The 27538-nt window shown below is 42.4% G+C and overlaps 2 protein-coding genes across 5 annotated transcripts in view; one reads left to right on the top strand and one right to left on the bottom strand.

The window, feature by feature from the left end:
* The window catches only part of LOC109907869 (solute carrier family 2, facilitated glucose transporter member 1-like), a 32036-nt gene extending 31755 nt beyond the window's left edge, over positions 1 to 281 (bottom strand). Inside the window, exon 1 of the mRNA XM_020506129.2 lies at positions 44 to 281. Coding sequence (XP_020361718.1) covers positions 44 to 61 — 18 coding nt within the window. The 5' untranslated portion in view covers positions 62 to 281. The remainder of the gene's footprint in view (positions 1 to 43) is intronic.
* Positions 282 to 12723: 12442 nt separating this feature from the next.
* The window catches only part of LOC109907868 (polyhomeotic-like protein 2), a 54795-nt gene continuing 39980 nt past the window's right edge, over positions 12724 to 27538 (top strand). For all 4 annotated transcript variants that reach the window (XM_020506122.2, XM_020506125.2, XM_020506124.2 and 1 more), the window contains exon 1: positions 12724 to 12816. The gene's annotated coding sequence lies outside the window, so the exon portion shown is untranslated. The remainder of the gene's footprint in view (positions 12817 to 27538) is intronic.

Genomic DNA, 27538 nt, shown 5'->3' with positions numbered 1-27538 from the left:
CTTGGCTAATTTAACTACATTTTAGATCTAACTTTGTCATTACCTTGCCTCCACCTTCCATATTTGATCAGTGAAGTAGATCGATGGTTGAAAGCAGGTCTTTCGGGACAACTCTTCAGAGGCAACTAAAATCCACAGGGCTTACTTACTACACCGTCGTAAGCCTTTTTCAATATTGATATCAAAGTTTTTAAAAAACATTTAAAATACACAATTCCTCAATACAGTTTCATTATGCCGTCTTTCCTTGTTTCTTGTATGTTGCGTTTGTAGACCGTTATAGACTCCCATGACATGCTGCTAATGGACATAAGCCTGTTAATATAATTCAAGCAGGTTGCATTGTGATTGGCTGTCGCCAGCTTCCAAGCGAGCGCTTCGGACGTGAGGGATCAATGTCTGTTTATGAAGTGTGGGAGAGATCCTGTTTGTAACATATGGCTCTGATTGGTTGTGAATAGCTCGGCAGATGACGTAGCCAATAACAAACTACAGTACTACAGGAAAGTTTTATGTGATGGAGAGAGACATTTTTCCACTTCAGTCCATATTTATGTGTTACTTTGAAAAAGTAATCAAAGTATCTAAGGCAAGATAACTTGTTAATAGATTAGCATTTCAATAATCAATTAAAGACTATAGCTTATCACTGAAACATTTTTTATTGTTAGGCTATTTTAATGGTATAGCATTCACTATGTGCAGACGCTATTAAATGATAACAAACACAAAGACAAGATGATAAAATGTAGGCTCTCTCTGAAAGGGACAGAGTGGCATGTGCTCAGGTGGAAGTGCATAGTAGTGTTGATGTAGGAAGATGGCCAAGGTTGAGTTCCTTGTGGATTAGATTAATTAAAAGTTCAAGCACTGAGGTTATTTATAAATGAGACCATATTGTGGGGTGAGTGATCTTCATAGTAATCCTTCATTTTGTGATAAAAGCACCAAATTTGGTACAGATTATATCAAAACTCAAAAGATGTAGATAACGGTCCAACGCAGGTATGGCCCTGTGGCAGACACCTTCCAAAATGGCCACTGGCGCTCTTATTTGTATTAATAATATAAATTCAATATTCTACATACTCCTACAGTAATTGTTTAGGTATTTTCTAAATGTCAGATTGTTTTGATAAGACGGTCAGACTGGGACCCTGGAGAACCATGTTTACATGGGAAAGCAGTAGGGGTGGCACAGATTTTTGCAGCATCTGTTAGGTGAAGTGCATCTATGTTTAAACAATATGTTTTTCTATGCATCGGCAGGAAAGAATGTCAGCGTTGAGTAAGCTCAATGGAGGAGGTGTGTTAACAACAGCTGGTACCCAATCTTTAATATTAAGGAACTCTTGAAGTTCTGGGTACGTGCAATGCTGTCGAGGGAACGCCAAGTAAAAATGTGATTCACATTAAAAAATATATATATGTATATTTTTTAAAAATCTTCACATTTTCAAACAGCACAATTAGATTTTACAACGGGGCTATATATTTGGGTGAATTTTTTTTCTCACCTGAGTAGCCTTGTTTCACTGTCAAAAATAAAATTAAACCATCTGGTGTTCAGCGAAATAACACCACAATGTAAAAACAGGTAGCCTAGTCAAATAATTAACATTTTGGACACTACAGTGAAAATGGTTAACTTGGTTAAAGAAAGGCCCCTGAACTCTGGTGTATTTTCTACATTATGGTAAATACATGTTCAGTTAATTTAATGAGAATTGTGACTGTTTGGATTTAATGTAAATAATTGTATTTGTGGTGTTTGAAGCTATAGTGTTGATTCTGTAATTTGTAGTTTATTTTATTTGTATAGAGTTTTGTACATTTGTTGTATTGCTGTCCGCAGGGCACAATTGTAAATGAGACCCTGGTCTCAATGGGTTCCCCTAAATAAATAAAAGTTCAATAAAAATGAATAAGTGATTCGAGGACTTCATTCTTACAGTGACCGTACGTACATATCCCAAACAGAAGCCATGGATTACAGGCAACATCTGCATCGAGCTAAAGGCTAGAGCTGCCTTTTTCAAGGGGCGAGACACTAATCCGGACACTTATAAGAAATCTCGCTATGAACCATCAAACAAACAAAGCGTTAATACAGGACGATCAAATCTTACTACACTGGTTCTGACACTTGTCGGATGTGTCAGGGAATGCAAACTATCACCAGTTACGAAGGGAAACTCAGCTGTGAGCTGCCCAGTGACGCAAGCCTACCAGACGAGCTAAATGCTTTTGATGCTCGCTTCGAGTCAAGTAATAATGAACCATGCATGAGAGCACTAGCTCTTCCGGATGACTGTGTGATCACACTCTCCGTAGCCAATGTGAGTAAGACCTTTAAACATGTTAACATTCAGAATGCTGCAGGGCCAGATGGATTACCATGATGTGTACTCAGAGCATGCACTGACCAGCTGGCAAGTGTCTTCACTGACATTTCCAACCTCTCCCTGACCCAGTGTCACGTTCTGACCTTAGTTCTTTTGTTGTGTCTTTGTTTTAGTATGGTCAGGGCGTGAGTTGGGTGGGTTGTCTATGTTCCTTTTTCTATATTGTGTTTTGCGTTTGGCCTGGTATGGTATGGTTCTCAATCAGAGGCAGGTGTCGTTAGTTGTCTCTGATTGAGAATCATACTTAGGTAGCCTTTTCCCACTTGTGTTTCGTGGGTGATTATTTTCTGTTATGTGTATATCACCTCTCAGAACTGTTTTGTTTCCTTTCTCCTTTGTTATTTTGTTTAGTGTTCTCGGTTTAATAAATATATGATGAACACTTACCACGCTGCGCTTTGGTCCTCACCTCATTCCAACGACGATCGTGACACCCAGTCTGTAATAGCTACAGTTGGTCGGAAGTTTGCATACACTTAGGTTGGAGTCATTAAAACTAGTTTTCAGCCATTCCACAAATTTCTTGTTAACAAACTATAGTTTTGGCAAGTCGGTTAGGACATCTACTTTGTGCATGGCACAAGTAATTTTTCCAACAATTGTTTACAGACAGATTATTTCACTTAAAATTCACTGTATCACAATTCCAGTGGGTCAGAAGTGTACATACACTAAGTTGACTGTGCCTTTAAACAGCTTGGAAAATTCCAGAAAATGATGTCATGGCTTTAGAAGCTTCTGATAGTCTAATTGACATCATCTGCATCAATTGGAGGTGTACCTGTGGATGTATTTCATGTATTCCTACCTTCAAACTCAGTGTGCCTTTGCTTGACATCATGGGAAAATCAAAAGAAATCAGCCAAGACCTCAGAAACAATTGTAGACACCCACAAGTCTGGTTCATCCTTGTGAGTAATTTCCAAACACCTGAAGATACCATGTTCATCTGTACAAACAATAGTACGCAAGTATAAACACCATGGGACCACACAGCGGTGCTTTGGTGCTTTGCTGCAGGAGGGACTGGTGCACTTCACAAAATAAATGGCATCATGAGGAGGGAAAATTATGTGGATATGTTGAAGCAACATCTCAAGACATCAGTCAGCAAGTTAAAGCTTGGTCGCAAATGGACAATGACCCCGAGCATACGTCCAAAGTTGTGGAAAAATGGCTTAAGGACAACAAAGTCAAGGTATTGGAGTGGCCATCACAAAGCCCTGACCTCAATTCTATAGACAATTTGTGGGCAGAACTGAAAAAGCTTGTGTAAGCAAGGAGGCCTACAAACCTGACTCAGTTACACCAGCTCTGTCAGGAGGAATGGGCCAAAATTCACCCAACTTATTGTGGGAAGCTTGTGGAAGGCTACCCAAAACATTTGACCCAAGTAAAAAAATGTAAAGGCTATGCTACCAAATACTAATGTGTTTGTAAACTTCTGACCCACTGGGAATGTGATGAAAGAAGTAATAGCTTAAATAAATCATTCTCTCTACTATTATTCTGACATTTCACATTCTTGAAATAAAGTGGTGATCCTAACTGACTTAAAACAGCACATTTTTACTCGGATTAAATGTCAGGAATTGTGAAAAAACTTTCGACTTCAACTGTATATGTTTCAAACAGATCACCGTAGCCCCTGTTCCCAAGAACGCCAAGGTAAACTGTTTAAATGACTATCACCCCGTAGCACTCACATCTGTAGCCATGAAATACTTTGAAAGGCTGGTCATGGCTCACATCAACATCATCATCCCAGACACAAATTCTCAAATTCTCCAATTTTCATACCGCGCCAACAGATCCACAGGTGATGCAATCTCTATTGCACTCCACACTGCTCTTTCCCACCTGGACGAGAGTAACACCTACAGTACCAGGCAAAAGTTTAGACACACCTACCCATTCCAGGGTTTTTATTTATTTGTACTATTTTCTGCATTGTAGAATAATAGTGAAGACATCCAACTATGACATAACACATGTGAAATCATGTCGTAACCAAAGAAGTGTTAAACAAATCAAAATATATGTTATATTTGGGATTCTTCAAAGTAGCCACCGTTGTAGAAAATAGTAAAAAATTAAGAAAAACACTTGAATGAGTAGGTGTGTCCAAACTTTTGACTTGTACTGTATTTTAAAATGCTGTTTATTGACTACAGCTCAGCGTTCAACACCATAGTGCTCATCACTAAGCTAAGGACCCTGGGACTGAACATCTGGATCCTGGACGGGCCACCCCCATGTGGTGAGCGTAGGTAACAACACATCTGCCATGCTGACCCTCAGGGGTGCGTGCTTAGTCGCGAAGAGTGCATGACAACACATCTTCCCCCTCAGGAGGCTGAAAATATTTGACATGGGCCCTCAGATCCTCAAAACGCTATACAGATGCACCATTAATAGCATCTTTACTGGCTGCATTACTGCTTAGTATGGCAGCTACTTGGCATCCAGCCGCAAGGCGTTACAGAGGGTAGTACGTACAGCCCAGTACATCACTGTGGCCGAGCTCCCTGCCATCCAGGACCTCTTTACCAGGCGGTATCAAAAATGGTCAAAGTCTCCAGCCACCCAAGTCATAGTCTGTTCTCTCTGTTATCGCACAGCATGCGATTCCAATGCACCCGGAACCAACTGGACCCTGAACAGCTTCTACCCCCAAGCCATAAGACTACTAAAAAGTTAGTTAAATAGTTAACCAAATAGCTACCCGGAAAATCTGCATTTTCAGGCTCATCACATACGCTGCTGCTTCTACTGTTTACTATCTGTCACTTTATTCCTAGTTATATGAACATATCTACCTCAATTACTTCCTACCGCTGCACATCGACTCAGTACTGGTACCCTGTGTACACAGCCCAGTTATCGATACTCATGTATTTATTATTACTTTTGTTATTACATGTTTTACTTTTCTATTATTTCTCTTCTTCTCTTTCTCTTTTCATTGTTGGGAAGGACCTGTAAATAAGCATTCCCTGTTATAGTCTACACCTGTGGTTTACGAAGCATATGACCAGTAAAATTAGATTTTGATCAGAACATCCTCCGCCTTGTTTTGGGCCAGCATTATAAAGGTTGAAATAAATAAATAAACATAACCCGGAAAGAGAAGTTTGGCATGAACCTTGGTGCAGGAATAAACAGCACACGACTGACAGGAAACAAATCCTTAGCCAATGACTTGACCAAGGTCTTGTCAGTCCTGAGTTGTTAACTACGGCATCGTGGTAATCCCAAGCTGCTCTTTTTTTGAATTCAACCTTTGCTTTGTAAGATGGGTGCCACAGCCTCCAGGTGCCAGATCTGTGATGGCTTGATATATAAGTCTTTTCAGGACACATAAATCTGCAAAAGTTGGTGCTTTTATCACAACATTTATAATCATTATGGGAACGTCAGTTTAGCTGCCCCACTAATACAATATTTGCATTGGAAATAGATTTAGTATTGAACCTGTTGAAAATCAGGAGGAGCAATTGGACGTCAAATGAACAATAAATGTTTCGTATGGACTCACATTCTGGCTGAGTAGGCTCTGGCATCATGCTACTATTAGTGGCCTCACTGGCCTGGTAATGACAAGGAAGACGTTATGTCCACTTTTAAAACATTTAGTCATGTGAATGCCTGAAAATTTAGGACAATGGCCATTGCTTATAGTAGAAGAATAGAGGCCAGTTCCATAAATGGTTATGAGAGACACGTAGTAATACTCAGCTGGAGGGAAGCTTTGCAAGTGGAGGGAAGGGATGCTTAGCAGATCTAGTTTACAGCTCAAAACCACCTACAGGACAAAAATGCCAATATGTTTGGTCTAATAAGAAATGGGTCTGAAGTGCAGTACTTTTCCATGTTGTGTGATTTGCTAAGGGTAAATGTGTTGCTGATATCATTGGATGCATTTTAGCCAACCTTTGTTCATTATAGGGAGCTGTCCAGTAATCGGAATGCGTAAATTAACAAAAAATGAGATGCAAGAAAAGACCACGTGCAAAGACTTTTGCTCTAAATTGGGATTTAATCAACACTCTTTGAAAGTGAACATAAACAATAATGTTAAAAGAAAGAATGGGTGGAGTTTTGGTGGAGTCAGTATTGTTAAATATATAAAAAGAGAATACTTGAATACAAGCCATTGTGAACACCTTGTGACAAAGGCCATGCAACATGATAAATGATAAATGCTAAAACAATCCTACATAGAGGATAAGCTAAGCAATGACTAGATGAGTCCTTTTGTCCTGTAAATAAATTCACCCAAAGAACGTTTGATTATATTATGACAAGTATTGAGTCATTTAATGTCAGGTCATGTCAGTCACTACAGGCCAAAATGCTAGAAAGGAAACAGGATAGTGGAAAGCACATTGGGTATTTGCAATCCAATACTTGCATGGTGTCATCTACCACTGAAAGGACTTCCACCTCACAGAGGCTTCAATAATTTGGTGAATCCATATGTTTCTACTAAGTTGTGTGCTAGCCAAACAACCTGCAAACAGCAGAATAAGACAGGCCAGCCAACTGATGTTTACAAGAAAGAACCAGGTCTGCACCATCTTAGTTATGACATTATTTACGTGTTACAGGATTATTCGATAATTTGTTCTGTCTCTCTGTATGTCTGTCCCTCTCACCTGTCATGGAAGTGTTGCATTGTTTCTCTCATGCGAGTACAGGTGAGTGAGTGCTTATCTGGACAGTTCCTAGCACTTACTGTAATCCCCTTGAGTACAGTTTCTATTTTAAGGAAGCGCTTCTCAATGGTTTGATAATAGCACTTCTGACACCTGGATGATGCTGTGGCTGAATGTAACATTCAGGTCTTAGGACCAGATTTACTAAGCGTTTGCACACAAAGTTACAACCTATACATTTCAGAACAGAATCATTTCTAAAGCTAAACATACTATTGGTTACATTTCAACTCAATCCTAACCTAAAATAACCTTTGTTTCCTTTTATTCCCTCTGAAATACAACAACTACAAACTTTTCACCATGGAAATATGTTTGGTCTTTTTGGTCTTACATCTTGCCTGTAAGACCAAATGGAAGTTTGAGATGCACACCTTTGTCTTGCAGGTGTATTGGTGATGAGGGCTGAGGGCTGAGGGCTGTGGCTGAGGGCTGGGTGTGAACTGGCCGATGGCCACCTTGACTTCCCTTGAGAGAGGATGAGCTCAGGTAAAAACATGACACCTAATCCAGGTGGTCACGTGACCTCCCCCAGTGCTGCTGTCTCATGGGAATACTCCCTGTCTCCAGGGTGACTCACCCTCACATGACGGGAACCTGATCCCCTCAACACCTGCTTGCTCTGACTGAGGCCGTACCTGTTCTTGCTGCCTAATCCAGAATCCTGCCTCCATCCTGCCTCCAACCTCCAATCCCAGCCAAACCCAGGAGACGGACATCCAAACTGGCCAATCCAGAGAACAGAGGAAAGACACAAGGTATAAGTGCTTTGAGAGACACTATGCACAATGAATAAATCATGAAAGTAGACAAATACATGCAAGGCCATCGGTAGAACAGCCACGAATGTGGTATAAGTGGCATGACATAGAACAAATATTGAGGTAGACTGGGGCAAGGATATTTCTCCTCAAAACAACTAGTTCACTCTGTTAAGCCAGTGCCACAGCAAACGTGTTGTAGACGTTTTACTGTGTAGCCTAGCATGCCGTCATTCCGCCCCAACCTCCTCTCTCTGTCATGTCCCTGTTGTACTGTATAGTTGAATGGGGTCTGCCAGTTTACTGAGTTCCAACAGAAGGATCAAGGCCTGATCTGGTGGTGGACCGGGGCAAAAGATTATGACCAGTGTACCCAAAGCAAGTACGCCCACATTCACTTCCTCACCGCTCTTGTCCCAGTCATCAAGGGCCATTTTGCAATTGAGATTGACACTGTCCAATGGCTCATGGCACAGCATGAAAGCAGAGTGTCAAATTGAAACCATCACCCCAACAAAGGTGGTGGTATCACATCAGTGCACAGCGCATGCAGTTTCATGCCACTGTTCTGTTGCGAAATATGTATTCCCTTTTGCCTCTTTTTTTCTGTGACTAGGGGAAATAGGAGAACAGGCTCCCCCCCAAAAAATTTGACGAGTCATTCAGTGAGTCATAGCCACAGGTGAAAGTAAGGCGGTACGGTCCGGTATGGCATCCAGGCAAAATAAATAGTGGGTGTATGCCATTCTGGTAAAATGTGAGCCGCTCACAATAATTCAAACAAAATGCCAAGAAAACGATAGGCAATTACACCCTTATTTAACAGTACTGCATGTCCGCTGTATGGAAATGAGCGATCTGACTTGAAAATGGGCACATAGGCCTACTCTCCAAATCGTGTTGTGGCCAACCGGAGTGATTTTTGAAGTGATCGTTTGACAATCAGATGAAAACATGACTGGTTGTGTTTATGCCACATTAAAATGTAACAGATGATAAAAGTTATATGACAAACCTTTATTAGGCCTGCTATGCCCACGGAGATCACTAAAAATTAATAGGGATTCTATATGCAATTCAATGGTTAGACCCATAACATTTTTAGTAGTAGGCCTCGTACCAGTAAGAAATGTAATCTACTTTCACCCCTTGTCATAGCTAGAGTCCCTGGGTCAAGCTGGTAAATGTGCTGACTAATCGAATGAATGGGTGAATTAACTTAATGAGCATGGGAATTTAAATGAAGGACACGAGTAACTGGAATTCCAAATGTGACAGAGACAGTAAAATAACATGTTCTAGCTTTGAGGTATCTCTCGACAGTTGTTGACCATTTTCTGGGAACCAAAATCCCATCCAGGAGAGTTAAAGTTCTGAACAAGGCTTATAAATATTCTTCAAAGGATTCCTGCAGTAGATGAAAAGATCCCAAAAAGTTAGTCCAAGCCCCTAAAAAACAACAACAGGATGTTGCTCAAAGGAGGATGTGAAAAGAAAGATGGAGAGTTTACCATATCAGCCATTGCTTCCAGAGATCCACTCTCACTTGTGGCCATGGGAAGATGTATCCATATCTCTTAGAAGTCAGTGTGTTTGAGGAATGTAGGTGAAAGTATATGTTTAAAAAAGCATTGTCTTTACACAGAAAGTTATACTTTCTTCCAATGTGAGAAAACCGTGCTCTGTAGCCTACACCGTTTGGCCTGTTTGTGTTTGAAAGAAAACCGTGCTCTGTAGCCTACACCGTTTGGCCTGTTTGTGGCATGCCCTTCGGTTTATGCAATGCTCCAGCAACCTTCCATAGATTTACAGAGCTGTTCGGGCAACCTGGTAGCAGGGCCCTCTTGGCAGTACTGTATGCTGCTGCCATCTTGTGGAGAATAACACCCATAACTTTGAGCACGGAAAAGCAGGACCTAATACTGACCCAACACAACACCATAGAATAAAACATCAACTTAATTGCCCGTGTAGGGAAGTTGTCTTGCACATACATAAAAGAGCACTGTCAATTTAATACACAAAATATCAATGTGTAAACATTCAGCTGTTGGAAAATGACAGCAACTCACTATGGTGAAATGACAGCAATTAAATGAGACTGTATGTCAGTGATGTACCTAAATAATGGAACATTCACTTTCCTTATATATTCTGTTCAGTATAATTTCAGATGATCAGAAACTCCAAAACATGTTGTGCTTAAATAAGCGACATACAGAGAAAGTAGTCAATTATTTTATACAACAATAATTAGGTTTGGCTGTATCAGGTTAGGATAAGGGCCTTAATGTATTTAGAGCAACATCAAGAACAACATGGCCAGTGAGTGGTACACAGCATGTGGTGGTGTATAATTCCAGAGTTGACCGTAGGTCACTGTTCACACAGAGACTCTCCCTTCTTCTTCTTCTTCTTCTGTTGTTTTTTTCTAGATTATCGAGCAAAAAGCCTCCAACCAGTCAATCAGCATCTCCCCATTACTGTGACGCCACGTCAAATATTTCCATCTACTGCTCCAAGCTTTATCACATGATGCGAGACCAACACAAGGCCATAGTTAACACACTACGTGTTCAATGTTCCTAAATATTAAGTTGGTGAAATGGAATTGCAGAAGAAATGTCTAAATGGTCAAATAAACATGGGAGAAGCTTGCAAAGTAAATAGTCAAAATACAAAATGAATGTATCTCGCTCAAAACACTGTAATGGCATTGACTTCAAAACATCAGAGGCTACATAAACATGGATGATATTCTGTATTTAGCAGATTCGGTTAAGGACAATATAACCCCCAGTCAAGTACATCTCAGTGGTACTGATGGACTGTACTTGCGATTAGATTACATATCGCTCAGCGTTGTCCCAGGCTATCAGCCATGTCTTTTATGCAGTAGTAGGATATAAAGTTTGTGTAGAGATGGAGAATATAATCCTCTGTACAGCTAGGTCAAAGACAGGTCAGAACTAGCCTGCTATAATTGGACCACGCAGTATGCACATGCTTAATTTCAGTCATCAACTCCATGTACGTGCAGTACCATACTGTAATCAGATTACACCACAATCACGCCATCTACCGCACTATGGCGGATGATATCAACCGAGACAGCTGTGTCTATGTAGCCATGTATATTTTGCCCCATCTTCTTCGTATTGCTAAAAAAAACTCAAAATGACATACACATAGTGAACACATTTACACAATACAATATCAGTCCTCCAAGATATGTCTGAACAAGGGAAAACTAACCCATCAATCAAAGTCTAGCTCATCAACATGATGTAATATCATTCCATATAAGAATACTCAAAAATAAAAAACACTTTCTACCAGAAAGCTATGATATGAAAAAGCTGTACGAGGTTAAAGGAAGCCCCGGGCCTGGCCCTTACCTGTTCTTGGCTTGGACCCCTTACCAGACTGGTGGCCTCTGTGGGGCCAGGGATAGGGGTCTTGACCCCCTCGGTGGTGGACATGGTCTTCTGGTCCTATGGTCTTGGTTGTGGAGGGGAGCTGAGGGCGGAAGCTGAGGAGCTGTGGTGGTGGTACAGCAGCAGGGAGAAATAGAGTCAGAGGCAGCTATCTAATCCTGGCTGGATCCCACAGTGTGTGTGTGTTTATGTGTGTGTGTGTGTGTGTGTGCTCCCATTCATCCCAATCAGCCTCTGTCGTCACCTACAAACAGCCCATTGGACATTACTGTTCGAACCGAACATACACTAAACAAATTACATGGAACGTACCAGCTTTTTTAGGAGCATAATAAACAGTTAAATGCCATTTGTTAATAGCCATCTCACTTCTCTTTAAAGTGTGCAATTGTTTTGTTATTAGTCATTATATATTGGTTCCACAAAATATTTTTGTGTGAAAAGTCAGGCAGCTAGTATCATTGTGCACAACTGCTTCAATCTGATCATAGTAATTATTCACTTTACGGTTCCTTTTTCCTTCCACATGTGATGAGCTGATAAAAAAACTATCCTGCCATCAAATAAAAGGTAGAATACAGCAGTCTCACTTCCCTCAGTTCCCCAGCCATTTCCTGCCCTAGCCGTTTCCTGACCTGCCTAAATACCCTATTGCTGTCTGCACCTGTGTGTCTAGCACAATTACGTGTACAATCACTTAGTAGCCTTCGATGTCCCCCGATTGAATTACATTTCGGAACCTTTTATTACCCAAGACCGAGAACAAATCATTCATATTTTAGTTGTTTCAAAATGAGCACTCGGGTGATTAGCACTCTGTTTTCAATCATAGATGACTTTCCATTGCACCATAAATGGACCATAAACTCAAGGCCGTCAAGCTTCAGAAGTTCTATATAGTCCCCCTCTCTCTCTCTCTCTCTCTCTCTCTCTCTCTCTCTCTCTCTCTCTCTTCTCTCTCTCTCTCTCTCTCTCTCTCTCTCTCTCTCTCTCTCTCTCTCTCTCTCTCTCTCTCTCTCTCTCTCTCTCTCTCTCTCACACACACGCACAAGACACACACACACATTGTAATGCACTTGCATGTTACTCTATCAATGCACAGCTTTGGCAGACCCACTCACACACCCTGACCAAACTCCAATTTTGTGGGAGATGCAGTAACATCACAAGTAAGGGTTAAATCTCTCTGTGCTACCATGGAGACAATGACAGGCATTCTGTACTACAGCCGTGTCATCGGCATTCTACAAGACAACAAGGGAGGAGGGCCAGGGGGAAGGGGGAAGGCCACAGGCTAATAGATGCTAACCATTGGCTCATTTGAATCACATGACTGCTTTTGGAATTCTAATTCATGCAGGATTTTTTCCCACCTCCAGCTCCTCCTCTACCCTTGGTCTATTCTGAGGCTGGCAGAGCAAGACCCAGATATGGTGTAGTATAACAGGAAAGAAACAAGAAACCTATACAGCATGGAGGGAGGCCTGTGTTGAAGGTATGGAAGCGTGGCTTTGTGTCTTTTTGAAAGTCATTTTTCATGCCTTGCTGATGCTGTAACTATAACTCTGGCTCTGTTGTGTGCTTGTTGTTGGAGTATGTGTGCATGATTTACTGTTTGCATATGTGTATGTGTGCATGTGTGTGAACTGGTACAACTGGATTCTCTGCAAGTGTTGCTGGTGTAAGTGTGCGTGCTTGTGTGTGTGTGTGTGTGTGCATCCATGTGTTTGTGTGCCTCTCAGACACTTAAGCCTGACCTGGACAGTATTGGAACAGTTCTGTATAGATTTTACCATTTTATTTACATTTGTCAAGTGTATCAGGGACTGACTTGATTCAAATCATGGCATTCTTGTCAAATGGGCTCTCTATCCATGGATCCAAAGGAGACAGACTGTCTAGTTGGTTGAGGATCAAAACATGCCATTTCTGTTAGGACTGTCTTATGACAGCTTAAAGCATCTCCTTTTACTATCATGTCGAACTCACATGCCACTCTCCCAACACATGCACACGGGGTAATGTAAAAAAATAAATGGCATGCTTTCGGGAACCATTTGATGTTTGCATTGAAAGATCAGTGAGTGAAGGCCTGTAGACGTTGAGTACAGACAGACTGCATTTACCCAGATTGAAATTGTAGACCTATAACCTGTATGAACACTGATCATAAAAGATCTGTGGGAGAGCTTCTGACAGCCGAGGCAGCAGAACTCAGTGTAACTCAGTGTGTCGTTAGGAAGTGAGTGTCGACAGGTTGGAGTGCCTCGGCTCTGATGAGGTATGGCCCTGTCCCCTCTCCCCCTTTGGGCAAGGCAGCTGGTCTGGAGGGTCTGGAGGTCTGGGAGCAGATGAAAGTGACTCCTTCTCACGTCCAGGTGTTATTCCTCCTGGTCCCCCTGGTCCTGCTGGTCCCTATGCTTGCGCTCTCTCTCTCTCACTCCCTCTCTCACTCCCTCCCTTTCTTTCACTCTCTCACCCCCTTTCTCTCTCTCGCTCTCTCTCTCTCTCTCTCTCTCTCTCTCTTTCTCTCTCTCTCAATTCAAAGGGCTTTATTAGCATGGGAAACATATGTTCACATTGCCAAAGCAAGTGAAATAAATAATAAACAATAGTGAAATAAACAATAAAAAATGAACAGGTAACATTACACTCACAAAAGTTCCAAAGGAATAGAGACATTTCAAATGTCATATTATGGCTATATGCAGTGTTGTAACGATGTAGACAAGGGAAAATAAATAAACGTAAATATGGGTTGTATTTATAATGGTGTTTGGTCTTCACTGGTTGCCGTTTTCTTGTGGCAACAGGTCACACATCTTGCTGCTGTGATTGCACACTGTGGTATTTCATCCAATCAATATGGGAGTTTATCAAAATTGCATTCGTTTTCGAATGATTTGTGGGTCTGTGTAATCTGAGGGAAATAATATGGTCATACATTTGGCAGGAGGTTAGGATGTGCAGCTCGTTTTGGGCAGTGTGCACATAGCCTGTCTTCTCTTGAGAGCCAGGTCTGCCTACGGCGACCTTTCTCAATATCAGGGCTATGCTCACTGAGTCTGTACATAGTCAAAGCTATCCTTAATTTTGGGTCAGTCACAGTGGTCAGGTATTCTGCCACTGTGTACTCACTGTTTAGGGCCAAATAGCACTCTTTTTTGTTAATTATTTTCAACGTGTCAAGTAATTCTATGTTTGTTTTCTCATGATTTGGTTGGGTCTAATTGTGTTGTTGTCCTGGGGCTCTGTGGGGTCTGTTTGTGTTTTCTCTCTATATCTCCCCTTACAACAACAAAAAACACACGTGATTTTGAGACACGTGTGAAGTTTCACATGTTAATTTTGAGCTTCAGAGGCAAATCGGCAGTGGGATGCAGGGTGCTATGTTGCTGGAATGAATGCCAAAGCTTGCAACTGTAAAAAAAGGCAGCAAAGGCCAGGGTAATATAACCAAAGATTGCAGATTGCAGGAAAGAGGGAGGCGTTCTATTTCATTTAAATTGTTACCTTACAATATTTTGTTTTGCTTCCAATACTTTAGGCTTTGTTTTGCTTTCAATATCATATCTTTTGTTTGCAATAGTAATGTTTTTTTTCTCGACTTTTTTCTCGAGTTTTGCTTGATATTAACAGCAAAAAAGTAACTCACTCACTAGAGGATTGCACCATATAATAACACTATGACTCTATTAAAGGTGTTTTAAAGCAGCAATCCGTTAACAAAGTGTACTCCCTGCCACAAGTACAGTAAAAGCTGAGGGATGGGGCTGGAGAAATGCAACCTTTCTCAAATCCATAGACTACACTATGGATGCAAGGACTGACCATCCATGATATCCAAATGATAGTTTTAACCATGTTTTTAGGCTGTACAGTGGTTGTTTACATTTACTTTGCTTATAAAAATTGGAGTAAAACAAGCTTATATTTTGGGTTCTGATGGGGTAGGACAGCTGAACTTAGCTCATGAGGCATTTATACGTTATATTCTTTAAGAATCAATGGGTACATATCATTCTTTTATACGTCCAAAAATGGATGTAGCAAGTAAGGATTGGCCCTTTAACAGGCAGTGACCTTCATACAGCACAACGATGTTTCCATTTGAACGTGATCTATTAACCTGGCCCCAAAAATGTATTCTGTCCACTGTTCCGAGAATGTCCCGTATTTCGGCTTTTTAGATGTGGTCACACTAATTCCACCAGTGGAAACATTGCTACTGCAACATGTTATCACCATCGTTTCATATGTGAGGAGAATAACATTATTTCAACGCTACATGTGAATTTGCTTTAACTTTAAAATACCATAACTAAATGTGAGATTTTCACATGTGGAGTTTACTGCAAATTAGATTTTCACCTTCACATTTAAAAGTGCAAGTTCACATGTGAAAACGTTCACATGTAAAAATCTAAGTTGCAGTTTCATATGTGAAAAACATTCATGTGAAGATCTCATGTGAAACCGCATATTCGATTTTCAAATTTCATATGTGAAACTGCAATTCACATGTGAGGTGAAAACATGTTATTCTCACATGTGAAAAGGTGGTGTTAACATGTGAATTCAACATATATACTTGTGAAAATGTGTTTTTTTGTTATGTCAAATTTAAGCTCAACATGTGAGAACAGCTAATTCACTTATGAAACTGCAAATTTGGCTTGCTTTTTTGTAAGGTTCATTATCAGAGGAGGCTGGTGGGAAGAGCTATAAGATGACAGACTCATTGTGATGGCTGGAATGGAATAAATGGAACGGTATCAAACACATCAAACATATGGAACCAAAATGAGCCCATCTCCTATACAGTGGGTCAAAAAAGTATTTAGTCAGCCACCAATTGTGCAAGTTCTCCAACTTAAAAAGATGAGAGAGGCCTGTAATTTTCATCATAGGTACACTTCAACTATGACAGACAAAATCAGAAAAGAAAATCCAGAAAATCACATTGTAGGATTTTGAATGAATTTATTTGCAAATTATGGTGGAAAATAAGTATTTGATCAATAACAAAAGTTTATCTCAATACTTTGTTGGCAGTGACAGAGGTCAAACGTTTTCTGTAAGTCTTCACAAGGTTTTCACACAATGTTGCTGGTATTTTGGCCCATTCCTCCATGCAGATCTCCTCTAGAGCAGTGATGTTTTGGGGCTGTTGCTGGGCAACACGGACTTTCAACTCCCTCCAAATATTTTCCATGGGGTTGAGATCTGGAGACTGGCTAGGCCACTCCAGGACCTTGAAATGCTTCTAACGAAGCCACTCCTTCGTTGCCCGGGCGGTGTGTTTGGGATCATTGTCATGCTGAAAGACCCAGCCACATTTCATCTTCAATGTCCTCACTGATGGAAGGAGGTTTTCACTCAAAATCTCACGATACATGGCCCCATTCATTCTTTAATTTACACGGATCAGTCGTCCTGGTCCCTTTGCAGAAAAACAGCCCCAAAGCATGATGTTTCCACCCCGATGCTTCACAGTAGGTATGGTGTTCTTTGGATGCAACTCAGCATTCGCTGTCCTCCAAACACGACGAGTTGAGTTTTTACCAAAAAGTTATATTTTGGTTTCATCTGAACATATGACATTCTCCCAATCTTCTTCTGGATCATCCAAATGCTCTCTAGCAAACTTCAGACGGGCCTGGACATGTACTGGCTTAATCAGGGGGACACGTCTGGCACTGCAGGATTTGAGTCCCTGGCGGCGTAGTATGTTACTGATGGTAGGCTTTGTTACTTTGGTCCCAGCTCTCTGCAGGTCATTCACTAGGTCCCCCGTGTGGTTCTGGGATTTTTGTTCACTGTTCTTGTGATCATTTTGACCCCACGGGGTGAGATCTTGCGTGGAGCCCCAGATCGAGGGAGATTATCAGTGGTCTTGTATGCCTTCCATTTCCTAATAATTGCTCCCACAGTTGATTCCTTCAAATCAAGCTGCTTACCTATTGCAGATTCAGTCTTCCCAGCCTGGTGCAGGTCTACAATTTTGTTTCTGGTGTCCTTTGACAGCTCTTTGGTCTTGGCCATAGTGGAGTTTGGAGTGTGACTGTTTGAGGTTGTGGACAGGTGTTACAGGTTACAGGTCTGTGAGAGCCAGAAATCTTGCTTGTTTGTAGGTGACCAAATACTTATTTTCCACCATAATTTGCAAATAAATTCATTAAAAATCCTACAATGAGATTTTCTGGATTTTTTTCCCTCATTTTGTCTGTCATAGTTGAAGTGTACCTATTATGCAAATTACAGGAATCTCTCATCTTTTTAAGGGGGAGAACATGCACAATTGGTGGCTGACTAAATACTTTTTTGCCCCACTGTAACTCCTCTCACCAGCTTCCTCGGGTCTCTATGTTTTCTTTCTTTCTTTCTCCCTCTTTCACTCCCTCCCTCCATGTGTTCCCAGTAACTTGGGAGCAGGCACACGCACATCTGATTGAAGTTAGTCTCTCATCTGTCCTGCATCTCTTTGGACTGTAGGCACTCAGAAACACACACACAGAAACACACACACATGAGGCATGGTGCACATAAACTGTGTTTATTTTCAGCATATTTATGTGTAAATATTTGTATGAACATAACAAGATTCAACAACTGAGACATAAGCTGAACAAGTTCCACAGACATGTGACCAACAGAAATGTAATAATGTGTCCCTGAACAAAGGGGGGTGGGGGGGTCAAAATCAAAAGTAACAGTCAGTATCTGGTGTGGCCACCAGCTGCATTAAGTACTGCAGTGCATCTCCTCCTCGTGGACTGCACCAGATTAGCCAGTTCTTGCTGTGAGATGTTACCCCACTCTTCCACCAAGTTCCCAGACATTTTTGGGGGAATAGCACTAGCCCTCACCCTCCGATCCAACAGGTCCCAGACGTGCTCAATGGGGTTGAGATCCGGGCTCTTCACTGACCATGGAAGAACACTGACATTCCTGCCTTGCAGGAAATCACGCACAGAACGAGCAGTATGGCTGGTGGCATTTTCATGCTGGATGGTCATGTCTGGATGAGCCAACAGGAAGGGTACCACATGAGGGAGGAGGATGTCTTCCCTGTAACGCACAGCATTGAGATTGCCTGCAATGACAACAAGCTCAGTCCGATGATGCTGTGACACACCGCCCCAGACCATGACGGACCCTCCACCTCCAAATCGATCCCGCTCCAGAGTACAGGCCTCGGTGTAACGCGCCTTCCTTCAATAATAAGCGCAAATTCACCCCTGGTGAGACAAAACCTCGACTCGTCATTGAAGAGCACTTTTTGCCAGTCCTGTCTGGTCCAGCAACGGTGGGTTTGTGCCCATAGGCGAGTGACGTTGTTGCCGGTGATGTCTGGTGAGGACCTGCCTTACAACAGGCCTACAAGCCCTCAGCCCAACCTCTCTCAACCTATTGCGGACAGTCTGATCATTGATGGAGGGATTGTGCATTCCTGGTGTAACTCGGGCAGTTGTTGTTGCCATCCTGTACCTGTCCCGCAGGTGTGATGTTCGGATGTACCGGTCCTGTGCAGGTGTTGTTACACATGGTCTGCCACTGCGAGGACGAACAGCTGTCCGTCCTGTCTCCCTGTAGCGCTGTGGCCACATCTGTAGTCCTCATGCTTCCTTGCAGCATGCCTAAGGCACATTCACGCAGATGAACAGGGACCCTGGGCATCTTTCTTTTGGTGTTTTTCAGAGCCAGTAGAAAGGCTTCTTTAGTGTCCTAAGTTTTCATAACTGTGACCTTAATTGCCTACCGTCTGTAAGCCGTTAGTGTCTTAACGACCGTTCCACAGGTGCATGTTCATTAATTGTTTCTGGTTCATTGAACAGCATGGGAAACAGTGTTTAAACCCTTTACAATGAAGATCTGTGAAATTATTTGGATTTTTACGAATTATCTTTGAAAGGCAGGGTCCTGAAAAAGGAACGTTTCTTTTTTTGCTGAGTTTATGTTATAGCATGTGCCAGGTCCATTATCGATTCAAGGCGTGATCATAGCAAATGAGCAGCAATGTGGATTTGAGTGCATCCATCTGAATTCCTCTCCCTTTCCCCTCAACAGCGCACACACACCACCTCTTCCTTACCTTGAGTAGCACCAAATGTATATGCAAATTAGCCTAGGAAAATCGATGCCATCAATTTTATTTTTCACATTTAAATTTTGCTCTTGTACATTTGCTACATCCAGGTGCAGTAGTTCCAACTTTTTTCCTTAATTTATTTTGCTTCCTGATCACAACAGTTGAATACCTTTGTCTAAATGTATCCTTTATATTAGTACATGTGTGGTGACTGAATGTTTAGGAGTTATGACCCTCAGAAAGGGGAGGGAGGAGCACTTCAGATGAGAATGCCTATCACCATCACTCACGGTCTTCCTCCTTCACATTAGCCACAGCACGAGGTGCTGCATTCGCATCCTCAACACCATCACTAAGCCGCTCTCTCTCTCTGCATTGCTCTACAATCAATGAAACCATGACAACACAGGCTGTATATCACTCTGCCTTGTCTCACACAAAAGGCCCTCCTCCGGCAGACAAAGCAGGCAGGTTTATTGGGGGGGTCTTAAGGAAATAAGGGCCAATAATCTCCCCCTGCCTGCCTGCCCAGCGGCCCTGACCACTAAGAGAGAGGTTTTTCCCCTCACAGGACACACCCACTGATAGAATTCAGAATCTCTTTAGAAGGACTACCCTAAAAAAGGGTTGTAAGAGTTACCCCCCCCCAAACATACATATACCAGCAGTAGTGGTCAGTTCAGATTGAAGTCACAGGTATGGCCATTATAAATTGGAAATACTCTGGTTCCCCCTAAAAATGAGTTGTCCCCCGCCCACCATTTTGGAGGTTGAAATGTAAATACATTTCTTCTGATGTCATAATTTTCATAATTTTCACCACTTGCAGTATATAAATGAGAGAAGTGCTGGTGTCGGTAGTGGGCCAAGCGCTTGGGATGTACATTGACTGACTGCAGAGTACAGCGTAGTTTGGGTATTTCCACTGTAGCCAGACAAAAGGCAGCCACTGTATGGTATAAGCTACCGTGGGGAGGGCACATCATAAAGTCAGTCAAAGCTCTTGCTGGGAGCAGTGAGGTAAGAGTTAGCTTCGTCCTCCCCCTCAGCCCACACCAAGCCCTCCCCCTCAGCCCACACCACACACCACACCACATGGGCGTTATGATTCATGGTTACCTTTTTAACAATATACGTATTACAGTTCATCAAGATGTACTTTACTTTATTACACGTGGGGTACCACAGGGATCCATTCTTCGCCCATCAAGTGAGGGCCAGCCCCCTAGAATTGTGTTTGTGTGTGATAAGATATTTGAAATGTAGGGTGTATGAATTACTTTTGCCTGTGCTGTGTGTCTGTTATTTCTGGGAGGAGCAGACCACACCTTTTGACACTCTACCATGCTGAGATAGAGACAGGAGCTGAGGTGTCAGCCAGTGGTGGAAATGTACCTAATTGTCATGCTTGAGTAAAATGAAGATACCTTAAATAGGAAATGACTCAAATAAAAGTGAAAGTTACCCAGTAAAATACTAGTTGAGTTTTAAATGTACTAAATATACTAAGTATCAAAAGTAAATAAAACTGCTAAAATATACTTAATTATCAAAAGAAAAAGTATAAATCATTTCAAATTCCTTATATTAAGAAAACCAGATGGCACCATTTATTTTGATTTATTTTATTTACAGAAAGCCATGGGCACACTCCAACACTCAAACATAATTTACAAAGGAAGACTGCGTGTTTAGTGAGTCCGCCAGATCAGAGGCAGTAGGGATGACCAGGGATGTTTTCTTGATAATTGTGTGAATTGGACCATTTTCCTGTCCTGCTAAGCATTCAAAATGTAAAGAGTACTTTTGGATGCCAGGGGAAATGTATGCAGGAAAAAGTCATTTGTTTTCTTAAGGAATGTAGTGAAGTAAATGTTGTCAAAAATATAAATAATCAAGTAAAGTACAGATACCCTCCCAAAAAACGATTTAAGTAGTACTTTAATGTATAATATTTTTACCTAAGTTATTTACACCACTGGCGTCAGCAATGGCACCCTTCACCTGCTCACTCTATTCTCTCTCTCTTTCTGGTGTGAGGGGAAACAGAAAGCCATGTTGCATTGTCATTGGTAGACCTCTGCATTAACGGAGGGCCCATTAGACATACTGTACGTTTATTTCACTAATTCATGTCCATGGATTCAATGGGTGGACCAGTGTGTTTGTAGGTGCCGTACGTCATGCACAAAATTGGATGGAATAGGGTTGCTTTGTCTGTGTGTGTGTGTGTGTGTGTGTGTGTGTGTGTGTGTGTGTGTGTGTGTGTGTGTGTGTGTGTGTGTGTGTGTGTGTGTGTGTGTGTGTGTGTGTGTGTGTGTGTGTGTGTGTGTGTGTGTGTGTGTGCGCGTGTGTGTGTGACACACCATGGCAGGTGGATGTCTTTGTCACACTCCCGTTTGTCAGCCGTATGGTGTAGAAACTGCAGTTGGTGTAGAGATGTTGGTGTAGCTGTTCTCTCACCAGAAGTTCAGAATTGAACTGGAATTTTATGAGGCTTACTCCCTAACTCCCCTCACCCTCTAGCTTCAATTAACCCTCTGCCAGCCCCCTCCCTGCCAAACTCCCCCCTGGAAGCTCCAGTGAGAGAGAAGGAGGAGGGTGGTGTTCTTTGAAGTGTGTTTCCATAAAGGGAGCACCAGGAGTCCCAGGGTTAAGTTCCAGTAGGCCGAAGCACCAGCAACGTGTTATATTTTACAGTGAGGGCTGTAGCAGAAGCTCTTGCATCGGGAAAGACGGCTGGCTAGTGGCTCCATGGGGAAACTCGTGGAGGCTCTCATATCTATTGGTTCGATTACTGTATGCCCCAAAACACATTTTTCATATAGGCAGATGATTGTTTATAAATTCGTTCTTATATATTTTTTAATGAGCTGCTTTCATTGCCTTAATTTAATAAATAAAATAGGGTTGTGCGAATAACTTGAAAAATGTCATCCGTAAGCCTACTAACACATTAATTCATGAATTAAAACGTGCACATATAAAGAAAAGTTACTTCAACCTTGTAATAATACATTTTCTTTCAATTTGCTCCATAGAATATAATTATCAATATAATAAAACTGGGCCTATGATATTTTCTTGAATAGGCCTATCATACTGAAACATCATAATTGTTTCAATTTTCGCAAATAATTGCCATAAAAAAAAACATAAATTGCCATTAAAAAAACGGCAAGAAAGGCTCCTTCCTCAGCACCACCATCTTTTCCGTTGGCTTCAGCAGGGGCCGTGCAGATTCATTCATATTTTCAGCACAGTTTTTTGGTATTAATTTTCAGCACATCATGATGAGTTTTTTAGGCTAGGCAAATAATTACAGATTATGTCTAGTCTAGCTGGGCTGTTCCTCAGACCCTGTATGTAGGGTTCTTGTACAATGCTTCAACAAGGCTATTGAACTTGACATTTGTGTCTGTCTTTATTCTTTTATCCAATATATCATACTGAAACATGGTATCAGAAGCGTCTCGAAAACCATGTTTGTTATTTTTGGTAGCTAAGTACAGTATACATGGGCATGCGAAAGTATTCACCCCCCTTGGCATTTTTCCTATTTTGTTGCCTTACAACCTGGAATTGAAATAGATTTTTGAGGGGTTTGTACCATTTGATTTACACAACATGCCTACCACTTTCAAGATGCTAAATATTTTTTATTGTGAAACAAAAAACAGAAAACTTGATTGTGCATAACTATTCACCCCCCCAAAGTCAATACTTTGTAGAGCCAACTTTTGCAAAAATTACAGCTGCAAGTCTCTTGGGGTGTCTCTATAAGCTTGGCACATCTAGCCACTGGGATTCTTGCCCATTCTTCAAGGCAAACTGCTCCAGCTGCTTCAAGTTGGATGGGTTCTGCTGGTGTACAGCAGTATTTAAGTCATACCACAGATTCTCAATTGGATTGAGATCTGGGCTTTGACTATGCCATTCCAAGACATTTAAATGTTTCCCCTTAAACAACTCAAGTGTTGCTTTAGTAGTATGCTTAGGGTCATTGTCCTGCTGGAAGGTGAACCTCCAACATGTCTCAAATCTCTGGAAGACTGAAACAGGTTTCCCTCAAGAATTGTCCTGTATTTAGTGTCATCCATCATTCTTTCAATTCTGACCAGTTTCCCAGTCCCTGCCGATGAAAAACATCTCCACCATCATGCTTCACTGTGGGGATGGTGTTCTCGGAGTGCTGTGAGGTGTTGGGTTTGCGCCAGACATAGCATTTTCCTTGATGGCCAAAAAGCTCAATGTTTGTCTCATCTGACCAGAGTACCTTCTTCCATATGTTTGGGGAGTCTCCCACATGCCTTTTGGCGAACACCAAGCGTGTTTGCTTATTTTTTTCTTTAAGCAATGGCTTTTTTTCTGGCCACTCTTCCATAAAGCCCAGCTCTGTGGAGTGTATGGCTTAAAGTATTCCTATGGACAGATTGTGACGATCGTCGTTGGTGGAATTAGACCAAGATGCCGCGTGGGGTAGGTTAATCATATTCTTTAATGACAACCACAAACACAAGAACGAGAGAACCAACGAAACATACAGCCTATTAGGGCTCAACAGCAACAATGCAAGGACAAGATCCCACAACATAGGTGGGAAAAAAGGCTACCTAAGTATGATTCCCAATCAGAGACAACGATAGACAGCTGCCTCTGATTGGGAATCACACTCGGCCAAACACAAAGAAATACAACACATAGAATTCCCACCCAAATCACACCCTGAACAAACAAATAGAGACATAAAAAGGCTCTCTAAGGTCAGGGGGTGACACAGATACTCCAATCTCCGCTGTGGAGCTTTGCAGCTCCTTCAGGGCTATCTTTGGTTGCCTCTCTGATTAATGGCCTCCTTGCCTGGTCTGTGAGTTTTGGTGGGTGACCCTCTCTTGGCAGGTTTGTTGTGGTGCCATATTCTTTCCATTTTTCCGTGGGATGTTCAAAGTTTCTGATATTTTTTTAGAACCCAACCCTGATCTGTACTTCTCCACAACGTTGTCCCTGACCTGTTTTGGAGAGCTCCTTGGTATTCATATTGTCGCTTGCTTGGTGGTGCCCCTTGCTTAGTGGTGTTGCAGACTCGGGGGCCTTTCAGAACAGGTTTATATATACTGAGATTATGTGACACTTAGATTGCACACAGGTGGACTTTATTTATGTGACTTCTGAAGGTAATGGGTTGCACCATATCCTATTTAGGGGCTTCATAGCAAAGGGGGTGAATACATATGCATGCAACACATTTTTTTTAAACAAGTTATTTCTTTCATATCACTTCACCACCAATACACCGACTATTTTGTGTATGTCCATGACATGAAATCCAAATAAATATCTATTTAAATTACAGGTTGTAATGCAACAAAATAGGAAAAACTCCAAGGGGAATTAATCATTTTGCAAGGCACAGTAGGTGCATTTACGTTCCATATGCAAACAGACGCCATTTCCTACTGCTAACTTTAGTCACACCACTGATCAACTCGTTGTTTGCTGGCTAGCTAGCATCACTACCTACCTTGATGGCTGAAGGCAAAGAGATCTCCTATTCCATCGCTATGGCAGTGAACATTCCACCACCAAATTCCATGGTTCTCACCGGGGACTGGAATACTAATTGGGACAACTTCAGGGACTAATTTGAGGACTATGCACTTGCGACCGGTGTACGTGAGAAACCCAACGAGGTCCACACGGCAACTCTGAGGAGTTTAATGGGCAGCGAATGCAGGCATATCTAACGGCACAATCTCACCCTCACAGCACGACAACAGAGTGATGCAAAGGCCATACTGGATGCATTGGAGAATGATTTCAAACCTGCCAGGAACGCCATTTACGAGCGGTTCGTTTTTTGGAAGCTGCAAACAGGAAGAGGGGGACTCAGTAAACAACTTTGTAACCCGTTTGAGGGAAAGATCTGCTACTTGTGAATACGGTGGATTGAAAGATTAACTGATTTGCGACAGAATAGTACTGGGAATTGCAAATGAGGACACGCGTCAGCGTCTACTGAGAGAGAGGCTTAACATTAGTAACTGCCATTGAAATGTGCCGCACTGCTGAAGTAACTGACATGAGAATGAGAGCAATGGAAATCGAAACCCCACGCACTGACGCTGATACTGTTCACGCTGTTGCCAGGCAGACATTCAGACAAACCCAAACTAGGCAGAATAATTCACCACAAATGGTGAACACAGGCAGCCCCATAGCATGCAAATACTGTGGAAATGCACACGCACAAGGCATAGAGCACTGCCCTGCCTACGGAAAACCATGCAGAGCTTGTGGAACTAATAAGCCCTTTGCAAAAGTGTGTCTCAAAAGCAAAAGAAGGGTGAGTGAGGGCAGAATTCACTGTGTTGTTGATGTCACTCAGTGTTCAGAACAGTGAAAGTGACATTTCCATGCATGAATCCATTGGTGCTGTACACCCAAGAAGAAGAAATGGTTTGTGACACTACGATTACACAACAAACTGCAACAATGTCAACTGGATTCCGGTGCTATGTGCAACGTAATGAGCTACAAAGACAAAATCAATCTGGCACCTGACACACATCTCTTGCCCAGCGATACTAGCCTAAAGCTGTACTCAGGAGAGCTAATGAGCATCTTTGAGTCCGAATGTGTTATTTGGGGACACAAACACAAGCTGGAGTTTGAGATCGTGAAAACCAGTCAACATCCTCTCCTCTCAGGCTCTACATGTGAATGCCTGGTACTGATGCAATTCACCGTATCAATGACCTGCACATCGTGGAGCATGTCCAGCATGGACCCCTGATATCAGCGGATATGAGGATGTATTCAACGGGCCCGTTGAATCTGTACCTGGGGAGGTACACTTTGAATTGGATGAGAGCATCACTCCAGTCCAGTGTGCTCCTCACAATGTGCAAATTGCAATGAAAGTGGCTGTGAAAGCCCAGCTGGACAAGTATGAGGTCAATGGTCACATGACATCTGTGACTGAACCAACTGACAATATGGTGAAAAAGCCAGAGAAGCTGAGGGTCTGCATCGACCCAAAGCATCTGAACCAAGCACTGAAATACTCCCACAACATCATACCGACACTGGAGGATGTCCTCTACAAGCTTCCCAAGGCCATGGTTTTCACCACGAGATGCATTCCTTCAATGCAAGCTGGACGAAGAAAGCAGCTTCATGACTACCTTCTGGACTCCCTGGGGTGGGAATAGCTGGCTCAAGCTCCCGTTTGGTGTCTCAGTGGTGCATGGGGTATACCAACGCAAACAGCACGAGGTACTGGCTGGCCTCAAGGGCATTGAAACCATTGCTGATGATGTCCTGATCGCAGGCTGCAGGGCGCAGGTTGCAATGCAAGGCCAGCCTGACAAGGTCATCACGGACAATGGCCCACAATTCAATGCACAGTTCAAGCGTTTTGCCAAAAAAATTGGAGTTTGACCACGTGACCTCCTCTCTAAGACCCAAAGGCAAATGGCAAGGCAGAGTCAGCTGTCAAGATTGCAAAAAACCTGTTACGCAGGGCCTTGTGTGACAGCAACGACCCCTGGAAAGCCGTCTTGCAGGGGAGGAACACACCCACCGAAACATGGACAGCAGGCCAGCGCAATGCCTTCTGTCCAGACGTCTGAAGACTACCATCCCCGTAGCTAACAAGCTACTTGAGCTCTGCATCATGGCCAAAGAACTGCGCCACAACAACACCACAGAAAGCAGCTCGCTAAGTGTTTCTACGACCGGACTTGTCGAGACCTACCAGTGATGGAGGTGGGTGAAACGATAAGGATGAAACCGCTGCGGGCAGACCACACAGAACTTTGGAGGCTGGGCTCGTGCCTACAGAGAGTTGCACCACGTTCTTACCTGGTGGATGTTGGTGGCTCCTTCTATCACCTACAGAAACCCAGCCTAAAACCCCAAACAGCAAGCTAGGCAGGTGTAGGAGCACGGTGGCTAGGCAAAACTCCCTAGAAAGGCCAGAACCTAGGAAGAAACCTAGAGAGGAACCAGGCAATGAGGGGTGGCCAGTCCTCTTCTGGCTGTGCTGGGTGGAGATTATAACAGAACATGGCCAAGATGCTCATAGATGACCAGCAGGGTCAATTAATAACAATCACAGTGGTTG

Source organism: Oncorhynchus kisutch, linkage group LG17 (genome assembly GCF_002021735.2).
Source record: "Oncorhynchus kisutch isolate 150728-3 linkage group LG17, Okis_V2, whole genome shotgun sequence".
NCBI lineage: Eukaryota > Metazoa > Chordata > Actinopteri > Salmoniformes > Salmonidae > Oncorhynchus > Oncorhynchus kisutch.
Note: the sequence above shows the minus strand (reverse complement) of the source record. Positions and strands in the feature narration are given on the sequence as shown.